This window comes from Macadamia integrifolia, chromosome 1 (assembly GCF_013358625.1).
Source record: "Macadamia integrifolia cultivar HAES 741 chromosome 1, SCU_Mint_v3, whole genome shotgun sequence".
Classification (NCBI taxonomy): Eukaryota; Viridiplantae; Streptophyta; class Magnoliopsida; order Proteales; family Proteaceae; genus Macadamia; species Macadamia integrifolia.
The window spans coordinates 19810125-19821619 of NC_056557.1; the positions used below are offsets into that span (position 1 = coordinate 19810125).

Consider the following 11495-nt stretch of genomic DNA (forward strand, 5'->3'; position numbering starts at 1 on the left):
CTTTTTATATCTTAAGATAACATACATAGTTTACTCATAGGGAGCATTTTGAGGGTCATGAAATTTTAAAGGAAATGAAAAAGCAAAAATCTATGAACCCTTGCGTGGGGTGGGGGGCCTGTTTTGCCTTCTCTTTAAACATAAGGAAGTTTGTGTTAACAGACAATAATCAACTTCATGAATCATGATGACTCATGAGTGCCTTCAAAGGGCAACACCATAATGGTCTACTTTGGAATTGAATCTTTAGGTCATATTACATTAATTGTATCTAATCATGAAAATCATGAAGTTAAGGACCTAGTTTTCCCTTCACCTATGGTGATAAAGAGAATCTTTTTAATCATGGAATCTGAGATTGGACTACAATAAGGGTGAGAGTAAATGATAAATTAATCCATAGTTAAATTTGTGTGTTAACAGGTGTCTCTAGTTCGAGTCTCTTGATGACTGATCTGTTACACGGGTTAGGTGTGGTTGCGTGTAACTAGGGTTTACGCTTATGCCTGAACTGTAAAACCGGACAAGTTCAAGGGGTTTCTTGTTAGCAAAAAAAAAAAACCAATCCATAGTTCAATCATAGCATCACATTGCTATTGGTGAAGAGACTCTGTCTTCATCATGGACGAAGGAAAACTTAATCGTTAAGCTAATAGTGCTTGAATTCAAATACAAGTTTTAATAGACAAATTCCGACAATGATCTTATGATATGAAGAACATTGATCAACATATGAGGGGAAAAATATGTTATAGAATTGAGATAAACCATCAAATTAGAATAGTGACTGGCATGTCTAATGGATTTTCCATTCCTCCACTAAATGAACCACACACTAAGTAGACAAAATGGGCAAGGCATTTGTAAGCCTAATTAGATAGCGAGCTCCAATGAGTAATAATGAAGCAGCCTTTTGAAAGAAGTTCCCGTAAAGCTCAAGAAGCATAGGGCTATGAAAATTGAAGAGTGAGAAATAAATTTTCGAAATTTAAGGTACCAAGCCTTGTTTGTTGTACATTATATCACTTGCATAATGTGGTCTACTTGCTTGGGTCCATACCCATTTAGTATACGACCTGCCAGAAGTGTGTGGCCCAAGTCTTTTAGTTATAGAAGTAGTGGTGATGGGCAAAGAGCTTAAGTTTTTTGTGTGTGGCTCAAGTCTTTTAGTTATAGAGGTGGTGGTTATGGGGCGAAGAGCTTAAGGTTAATTCAATGTTTTCCCTCGGTGGGAGGGTGGAGGAGTTTTTTTCTTTTTTTTGGTGCAAGGAGCCCATTATGAGTCATCTAAGGGACCCACAAAGAAGGCCAGAATATGGGCACAATCCACAACCTTCTTAGAAAATAGGAAAAACATTAATAGTTATGTGACTAAGATGCTGTTAGGAGGACAATGATTAAGCCCCTGAAACATTCTCCTAAGAGAGAAGTGCCAACCACCAAAGCAAGCCCTAGATCGACAGGAGGAAGGAGCATGATGACAGTATCATGAGTTATTAATTACCATACAAAAGATAAGAGCCCATAAGAATGTGCATGACATCTTTGTTTTTAGTTAGAAAAAAAAACCATCAATGATTAATTTTTCAATCATCTCACAATTTGGTTCTATTTAATTGTAAGAAAAATACAAATATTTATCTGAAAAAATAAATATGCTAGATGGTTCTATATCCATTTAAGTGTGTAAGTTGTGAGGAGTTATGTGTGGCAAATGTCTCTTAGTTATAAAAGTGATTGTGACTTGAGAACAGGATCACCATTTTGCCACACCTATGAGAAGGATTCAAGTAGTGAAGATCCACCATCACATGGGGCATCCACTCGTGTATGCATGCGAAGTGCACTGCATGCACCCCCTTATATCCTTTCACATGGGCAGTGAAATGACCACTTCGCCTCTCTCCTAAGATGCCTTGCTCGCACTCCCATTGGCCCTCTTATCACAGCCTGGCAGCAAACCACTTTCCAATTTAAAATTTAAATTCAGAGAGAGTCATCTTAGAGTACCTCTGACTCAACTCATTTCAACCAAGATTTATTCCAGCTAAATGAGATTGGTCACACAAATAATGTCTTCCTCTTAAACAAAAGATGATGTTCAGGATTCAAGGTAAAGGTTTTGGTTATGGTTTTTAAGACGCTGCTCCCTCTGATGATTGATGAGTGTCTTCAGTGAGTCGACCAGAGTAGCCAGCCCTTTGTTGAGTATCCCACCCCCAGTGACCCGGGTGGGGAGGTGTTACTCCTATTTTTTGTCAATTGACTACTCGGGTTGACTCTCCCGATTTTGGATCATTTCCCTAGAATATATATTAACATGTTTATGTGAAAGACATTTTGATCCTTCCATGTCAGTTAATATTTATTCTCAGCAGAAAAAAAGAGCAAGTTAATATTTATTTATGGGAGAGGGATAGGTATGCTAGCATAGTACCTAGGAATTAAGTATGCTAGCGAATAGTGGCCGTCAGATGAAAGATAAAAGATCTCATCCGTTTGTAATTTTTGTCGTACAAAACTTGCTCAATACTGCCACTCCACGGTCTTCCTTCCCCTTTTTCTCACCAGCTCCGACTCCGGCAACAGTTGTACTCTCTTTTTTTTTTTTTTTTTGGTTTTTTCTGTTACTCCCTCTCTCCCCCGACTAGATTGAACTCAGTTCTCTTCTTCTTCTTCTTCTTCTTCTTCTTCTTCTTCTTCTTCTTCTTCTTCTTCTTCTTCTTCTTTTTCTGGTTTTCGTTATTCCTCTTTCTCTCCCCCTCCCTCTGAGCTTTCTTCAACCTCAGCAGCGGCAGTGGCAGCGGCAACGGCTGCGGTTCCTCTCTCTCTCTCCCTCCCTCTAAGCTTTCTTAGACCTCCGCAGTGGCTGCAGCTGCGGCTGCGGCAGATCCCCGTTCCTTTGGCCCTTTGGTGAGAGAAGCGAAAGAGAGAGAGAAAGAGCACTGAACAAGTCGGCAACGGCAGCGTTCGGTGTGAGTTTCAGCACCGAACAGGCCCAGGTTGAGCTCATTTATCTTCTTCTTCTTCTTCTTCTTCTTTTCTGGTTTTTGCTGTTCCTCTCTCTCTCTCTCCTCCTCCCTCTGAGCTTTCTTCGACCTCGGCAGCAGCAGCGGCTGCGGTCCATCAATAGCGGCGGTGCCAACTACTTTGCTTTCTCTGGCTGGATCCGGTGAATGAATGATTTTTTTCCGACGAGGAGAGAGAGAGAGGGTAAAGGTGTTGCAACCGTGCATTGAAAATTTGTTTATCTTCTCTCCATCTAACGGTTCAATTCATGTTTATCAAATCCTATGGTCAAAATGCCACTAGCATTCTTAATTCCTAGGTACTACCCTAGCATACCTGTCATTTTCCCTTTATTTATTTATTTATTTTTGATAGAAAGAAAGTTTATTGATTTAAATGCTCCTGTGATCTATAACCAAGTCAACAGAAAAAAAAAAAAAAAAAAAAAAAAAGACCCGTATTAGAGGAGCTATGGCCCGTGCCTTTTGGATACTCATCTAAGATGAAATGAAGGATGAAAGTCTCATTTCGCTTAAAAGAAAAAGATCAAGAGAGGGATGTCACGACCTTAGACCTTTTTAAACAACCACGCAGGCACTTAGCACTCCCACTAGCACTAAATCAGCCTAATCACACTTCTTAAAGGACTTGGGAAGAGAAAAAGTGAACACAAGAGTGAGTTTGAGAAGAATGAACTTGTATTGCACTAGAGATCTCTTGAGTACAAGGCTTAAGAACTTACTTGCTTGGTGCATTGGCTAAATGAGGGCACCTCTATTTATAGGCAATCCTAGGTACAATGAATGGTTAGGATATGTACACTTGTCTTACATCCAACGGTTACTTCCACTTCCTTAGTGGAGGATTCTAGTAACCTCCTAAAATATCTCCTACAAGCATCTTTTAGAAAATATTTACTATAAAATATTTAGAGTTCCACACTTTGGTGGAATTCTCTAGAAATTGGGCCTTACTTAGCCTAATGGCCTAAGTCCATGGGCTAGGCCTGTGGGCCCTTAGTGGGTGGGCTGTGACAGGGAGGTCTCAATCAAGGTGGATTTTCTTATCCAAAAAAAAAGAAAAAAACCGAGGTGGATTTCCGGTCCCTAGACATAGTACTTTCAGGCAGTGGCAGTTTAGTCCATGGTCCATTGGATGGACGGTGCAAGGCCAGAAATTGGAACACATTGATTTCGCTTATTCTATTTGATGGGGCTTCTTCCTATACCTATGAATTCCATTGGATCTAGAAATGATACAATGGAAGAATCCTTTGGATACTTCAGTATCAATAGGTTGATTTCTATCGATAGTTTGATTGTTTCGCTTTTATATCTTACAAAAGAAGCATCATATCGGAATTGGATCAAACTATCATATCGACAAATGAAAGGCCATTAAATTTGTATATATCATCAAATATTGATATATTCCAATCCTTGTATATGAAGGTCAAATGGCTTTTTTAATGCGGAAAAAAGGTTTAAGACAAGTTGACCCACTTGCGCCACTCTTATTTGTTAGGTTGCATTTGGTTGCAAGGGAAATGGGAAGGGAAGGGAAGGGAAGGGAAGAGAATTTTTTTTCTCTTATGAGTCGTTTGGTTGCAACAAAAATGAAGTAAAATTAATTTACCATAGTTGTTTGTTTTGATTTAAAATAGATGTAAAATTTTAAAAATCTAATAATCCAACTAAACTTCTCAAAAGAGATGATTGGGGGGGGGTACTTTTCAATCCATAACCCACCCAACTCCTCAAAATTTATATTGATTATGTGAATCAAGTCATTCAAGGTCTATACCAAAATCAAACCAAATGTCATCAGATACTATGTTCTAGCACTAACCAAAATAAACTATTTCATTCTATCTATCAAATGAATGCAGTGTAAATAGATATTTAAAATAATATAAAAGATGATCACAAAGAAAACATTAACAGATCCCCAGTGATAACGACTGAAAGGCCCATTCCAAAAGTCATGTGAGAGAGAGAGATCGTTGAGAGTCATGAGCGGGGAGAGAGTCGTGAGAGTGAGAGAGAGAGAGAGAGATTGTGAGAGTAGAGTTTTATTTTAAAAAAATTATATTCGTTGGCTAAATAATGAATTTGAAAATGATAGTACAATACAATTACCATTATACCCCTAGAGAGATCAAAGCGGCATCATCCACAAATTTTCCAAACTCTTCCACAAACTGAGAACAAGGTAGCCTTCCTCTTACTTTTTCAGATGGGGATAAAATTGCATTAAAGTCCCCATAAACTACCCATGAAATTGCTACTAAACTTGAGAAATCAATTGATTTTTACCATAATGATCATCTTTCAACCAAAGAACACAAAGCATGAGCAAATGTAGCTATAAAATTACAATTAGTAGTCGTATCCATGCAATTGAGAGAAATAAATTGAACATCTTCCTCTATAACCTGAATCTGGATATAATCTTTCCAAAAACTCAAATTTTATCTCCACTTTCCACACCATTAGTAGTACATTCTTTGCGCGCAAAAAACTCTCCTTGAACTCCATGGTGGAGGTAAGTGGAGGCTAAAGGTAAGGAGAGACTTGGGTAAAATATGAATTGGTCATGTGTTTTAGTCAAATTGATACAATTGTCAATTCAACTCCTCAATTAACAGACTGCCGGTAGGGATGTGAACATAATTTGACATTATGTAGGGGTGATCTCTCTAATTATGACATTCTCAAGGGAGTGGCGTTGTAAATTACTCTTTTTTTTTTATTATTTGACTAATTTTTCCACCTATTGGATACAACTGAAGAAGTGAAGAACAAAAAATGAATGATCTATGATTAGGCTAGTCCCGGCACTTGGCCGTTCACTAGCCAATTACTCCGACATTGGACTTTAAGCGGTAGATTCCCTACTGGTGAGAGAGGTGCATGACATCGGCAACTTCATCATCTATTTTTTTTCTTCTTCTTCTTTTATGAATGGCCATCAATTTCCCTTCATTCTGACCAAAAAAAAAAATCTCTTCATGAATGTTGTTGCTTCTTTTCAATTTTATTCTACTTTATTTTCATAAATAATAATAATAATAGGAATTAAAAAAAAAAATGAAACTGTAAAGTAATTTGGGTTATTTTCACAATGTATTAGTTATTTTGTTCAAAAATTGTTGTCCGTTAAAATGGAATATTTTTTCTAAGAACACTTAACATGTTTTGAAAATAAGGGCTTGGGCTACTATATTAGATGTTGCAATGGAATTCTTATCAATGAAAAGAAAAATTATACTCATTTTGTTTGGAAAGATGCATTAAAAAGTAGAGGGTAGGGAGTTAAGAATATACTACATGAATGGTAAATTCTAGCTTTCGTGATCAAATGATTTGTTACGATCACCAAATCCTTTCTTTGGCCTATTAGCCGTCACATAGCAGACCCACAAAGGGGCAAAGGTCCATAGCCTTACCCACACTTTGTAGAAGAAGTTGTCTTCAAGTTTCGAACCAGTAGAATTAAAAAAAAAAAAAAAAAAAAAAGATTGGAAAGTAATTTGAGTTATTTTCACAATGTATTTGGTATTTTGTTCAAAAAATTGTTGTCCATTAAAATGAAATATTTTTTCTAAAGACACTTGACATGTTTTGAAAATAAAGGCTTGGGCTACTAGACTAGACGTTGCAATGGAATTCTTATCAATGAAAAACGAAAAAATATTATACTCATTTTGTTTGGAAAGATGCATTAGAAAGTAGAAGGTAGGGAGTTAAGAGTATCTTACATGAATGGTAAATTCTAGCTTTCATGATCGAATAATTTGTTAACCGTTGTGCCATAGACTCACTCCTTTCATTCTACATCAGGAGATGATTCCATAAAATGGCCATATGTAATTACAAGAAAAGATGCACATTGATCTATATATGCCCTGATTGATAAGGAGGAGGAGGGAGTGTGATTGGGGTTTAGAAACTATTGTAACTCATATTCAATAGAGTACACCAGTCTCTTCCATATCACATTGGTATCGACTGAGATCTATCTTGATCCTTGACAAATCTAGATCGATTTATCCGTATCATTTCAGGGATTAAAAAAAAAAAAAATACTTTTTTTCTAAAAAGCAAGAGGCAAAAATGACCGATATGCATTGATCTGGAAATTGTAGAATTCAATCCAATTTTATCGTCCGAATATACTGAATATCAGATTTAGTGTATTACATTGTAGAGGTCAATCCAATTTCATCGTCAGTGGTGCATCACTTGTTGGGACATTATAGAACCGGGTCTCGCTCTAACCTTGAGTATAAAACTGGCCTTCCTATCGAAGGCATACAAGCCCACCACTTCGTCTTCAGCAATAATATCATCGAAACCGGGACGAATGAAATAACACCATTCTTTCCTCACATTTTTTACTTCACGAATTTTATCCATTAAGCTTTCCATAGTGAGGTTAGGGCTCACTTGGTAGATATATGTCTGACTCCAGTAAGTATTCACCGTGACCTGGACAGTCTCTTGGTCTTCTTCCCCAGCCACTTCCGGTCTCTCCTCAGAAGGCCCAGCAGGTTGGTGAGCCAGATTTTGAAGCTTTTGGGCCTCTACGTCATTTTGTTCGGGCCCATCTGTTATTTCAGCCTCTGGCGGTTCCAGCCCATCTGCCAGTTGATCAGCAACTTCGTCAGCATCCTCCGGTTCGGAACTCGGTTGTTTCAAAGCCCAGACAGGGGTGGAATTTGTGGGAAGGGCAAAAAAGTCCATCGCAGGGCAAATAACTACTAGGATGCATTCACAGATTGGAAGCTCGGTAAGCCATTCCCATGCCCATTCCATTTCCTTTTGGAGATGAGGAATTGTAAAAAATAGGTGATTGTCGGTGTATCCACTGTATTGCACACCAATGGCCACACCAGAGAACTCCAGGTCTTCCTCCGCCGTCGGAGATTCACGACGAAGATTTTCACCTGCAAAAATGAACAATCTTGCAAAGATATATAAATGAAATCAAGAAAATAATATAGGAATAAACAGAGATATACCTTCATCGCTAACGCTTTTGGGTGTGATCCGCTCTCTTCCACTTTTCCATTGCTTAATAGCAACCTCAGTGCAAATAACTAGGGTATATTTTGTTTCCGGCAACACCGAGGATGACCTGGTCGATTGATGTATTTCCAGCTTCGTAAGAACAAGTGTAATGGCCTGGATGGCCGTACCCATTCCCGTGTCATCTGCTAGGTTTCCTCCTCTCATTTCCTCCTCTTCTTGTTTCAAAGTCCAGAAGGTTAACATTGGCCTCACTTTCTCTGTCCCTTCCTTCTTATTCTCAGGTACGCAACGAACTCTGTCTTCTTCAATATGGGGAGCATGTTCTTCACTGCTTCTTTTACACATTCTTTTCTCTTCTTTCACTACTTCCGCTTCAAGGTAAGCGGTCACTGGGTGTTTCTTTATTGAGACTGAGAAGTCCCCGTCTTCCTCCACCGTCGGAAATTCACGCGGCGGAGGACTTTCACCTACATAGAAGACCTCATCTTGTGTCAGAAAGAAAGGAACACTCTATACAATGAGAGTAATTATCGATTTCTTGGAAACAGAGGAGAACAAGAAGAAGTTAATTTGAATCCTCACTATTTTGAAAATGAAACACTGCCGGAAATCGGAGGTTTTCTTTGTCGATTTCAGCTTCCCAGAGTGGCGTGTAGCTATCCAGTCTTGCAGATTTACTAATCTTCCTCGTCCAAACGTGTCCGTACCCCTTCATCTTCGCTAATCAAATCTGAGGATGGTTCAAAGGATTATTTGAAAGAATCGATTTCTTGGAAATGAAAGGTCTAGAAGAAGAAGAAGAAGAAGAAGAAGAAGAAGAAGAAGAAGAAGAAGTTAATTTGAAGCCTTACCTTACTCTGTACTTCGCTGTGGGCAGGAAGAGCTGCGGCGGAAATCGGAGGTTTTCTATCTCAGTTTCGTGGAATTTTTCTTGCACATGAAACAATGGCGGAAATCGGAGGTTTTCTAAGTCAGTTTCAGGTTCCAGTAGGGTTGTGTACAGGTTCAGTATCGCAGATTTATAGTTTGTTAGTGGGAAAATAACAATCCTGGGTCAGTTATTTTCGTTCATCCTTTCTATGTAATATTACAAGATTATCCCAAACCAATCCGTTAAGTGCCTTCACCGGTGCTGACATGTATCGGCCGATTGGACCATACTAAGCCGGATTTCATATCAAAACATTATTTGTTTTCGTTGAAAAATTATATTCTTACGATATCAGTCAAGTATCTAGGGGATGAAATAGGAATTGGGTTGGGCTGGGTTTCTTAAAACCCTAACTTAACCTTAGGTCTTTAAAATCCAACTTAGACTGTGTTCGTACCAACCCAATTCAATCCTGTCGGATTCATGTTCAAGCCCAACCCTATTGGATTCGTACCAATCCAACTTGGCCCTAATCGAGCCTATTAGGGCCGGGTTGGGTTGATGTTGGCTTCTACAATGTTTGGATTAATGTTGAGTGACCTATTTTGTCATTCATATCTTATACATTAAAAGATTATAGAAAAATGAAATACCAATAAGAGACTTAACTCTAATGTAAAAGTTCAGGGTTAAATTTCGGGTTGGGTTAGGCCGAGCTAAGGAACCTAACCTAGGGTTGGGGTTTTTCAACCCTAATCTGTCCTCAGGATTAAAAAACTTGGCTCAAACCCTGTTTGGGCTCAAGATGGACCAGAACAGATTTGAGTTATTAGGGTCAAACTTTCACCCCTACAAGTTTCAATATCGGTCGCAGCTGATACTGATATTAATCAATTTGAATCGATGGATACGAGTATTAAACTTGAAACCTCGGTGAGTTTGTTTTCTGTTAAGGAAATGCTAACTGCTATGGGACTACTGATCACTGACATGGAGTCCGTTATCTAAGCTTGGAACCAACCGTTGGAACTTGGAAGAGAATTTTGATGTCTGAGTGGTACTTGTATAAAAGCATGAGATGAGGGCATCGATCGAATTCCAATCCGACGGTCACAAAACATGATTAATTAGTAGTTTAGCAGGCGCAACCTTGCAGCTTGGGTCGGACTAGGCCAATTTCGGTTGGGTTTAATTGGGTTTTCCCATTTTAGGGCCTTGTAGTATAATTAGCTCGTTTTTAAGTAATCTGTCCTTGTATGCTAGGCCTGGTCATTTATAAACGGTCGATTGGCTACCGAATTTTAATCAGTCTAAACGGGTTGTAGATGGGAGGTTAATGGGACATTTATCTCAGCCGTGCTATAATCGGGCTTTAAATGTGCTGATTTAGTAAACATGCTTTAAAAATCTCTAAACGAAATATAAACGAGCTTTATGTAAGTTGGGTTTTGTAAATAGGCTTTAAGAAGATTATAAAGTAGTTTTAAACATATTGGGCGCCTGTTGGATAGCATCCTTGCATCGGGGACAACCAATTATATATTGGGCAGACTGGTTCAAGCTTGAAATTGACACTCCTACTATCCATATTGAAAAGGATCGAATATATATATATATGGGGTCATTAACAAAACGAAAAAAAAAATTGATTATATGAAAAATAGATGAAAATTTCTTAGAAAATTTATGTTTTAATGAAGGGTCCTCATAAGTGTCATATAGAGAGTGAATCAACTTACTTTTATCTTTATAAATCTTTTGGTTAGATTAGAGTGTGGGAAAATTAATGAATTTACATATGATAGAATCTTGTAGAGAACAGTGTTCAAAGGGTTAAATTGATAAGCAAAAACTCCTTGTGTCCGTTAGGGAACAAGGTCTTAAAACTTGAGATTGGTCTTGGGGTCGGTCTCAATCGATATTGATACGATTAGGAGACTTTCAATATATTTTTCTTTTTTTTATAAATACAAGGTTGTTATCAGACGATAGGTAGATTGAAGATAATGAATTGAGTTTTGGCAGCAATCTGTGTGGTGCGTTTGTGATTGTGAGATTCCCTACCTCAGAACATGCTTCCTTGCAGAACCACCTCTCATACTGCTTCACTTATAGATACCTTGCATAGAACTTGGCCTTCTTAGTAATCAATCATACATGGTTCTTCAATGTGAAGCTAAGATATCATGAACATTTGAATTGCACAACACCTAATGTGCAACAATGGACAAAGAATTCTTTCTTCGGTTGAGATTTCATCCATCATTTCAAATGTTTAAGTCTTACAAACTTGTTTTGAGTCTTGCTTTTTTTCATGTTAGTAGATCTTTGAATATTATTGCCCACTTTGTTTCATAATGGGCAGTTGGTCAACCCCATCAAGGTTTTTGGAAGTCTCCATTTCTGGAGGATATTCTAAACCTTATAATGCAGCTTTCTCCCTTGGATGTTCAATAAATTTCTTCCTTTAACGGGTCTTTACACCTAAAAAAAAAAAACCCAATTGACAAAGAATTGAAAATTTGTGAAGGCCAACAGAATTCTTGGTAAGCCAAGCATAAAGTGAGCTACTACAGAATAAT

General features: G+C 38.0%; 1 protein-coding gene across 1 annotated transcript; it reads right to left on the reverse strand.

Moving 5' to 3' along the window:
- Window positions 1-7117: 7117 nt before the first annotated feature.
- Window positions 7118-9023, reverse strand: LOC122078079. Its single transcript, XM_042643969.1, has 4 exons — window positions 8894-9023; window positions 8625-8772; window positions 8033-8509; window positions 7118-7957 (listed from the first exon to the last, which is right to left on the reverse strand). Exons 2-4 carry the CDS (start codon window positions 8755-8757, stop codon window positions 7239-7241), a joined length of 1329 nt encoding a protein of 442 aa, XP_042499903.1. The 5' UTR covers window positions 8758-8772; window positions 8894-9023; the 3' UTR covers window positions 7118-7238.
- Window positions 9024-11495: the final 2472 nt, after the last annotated feature.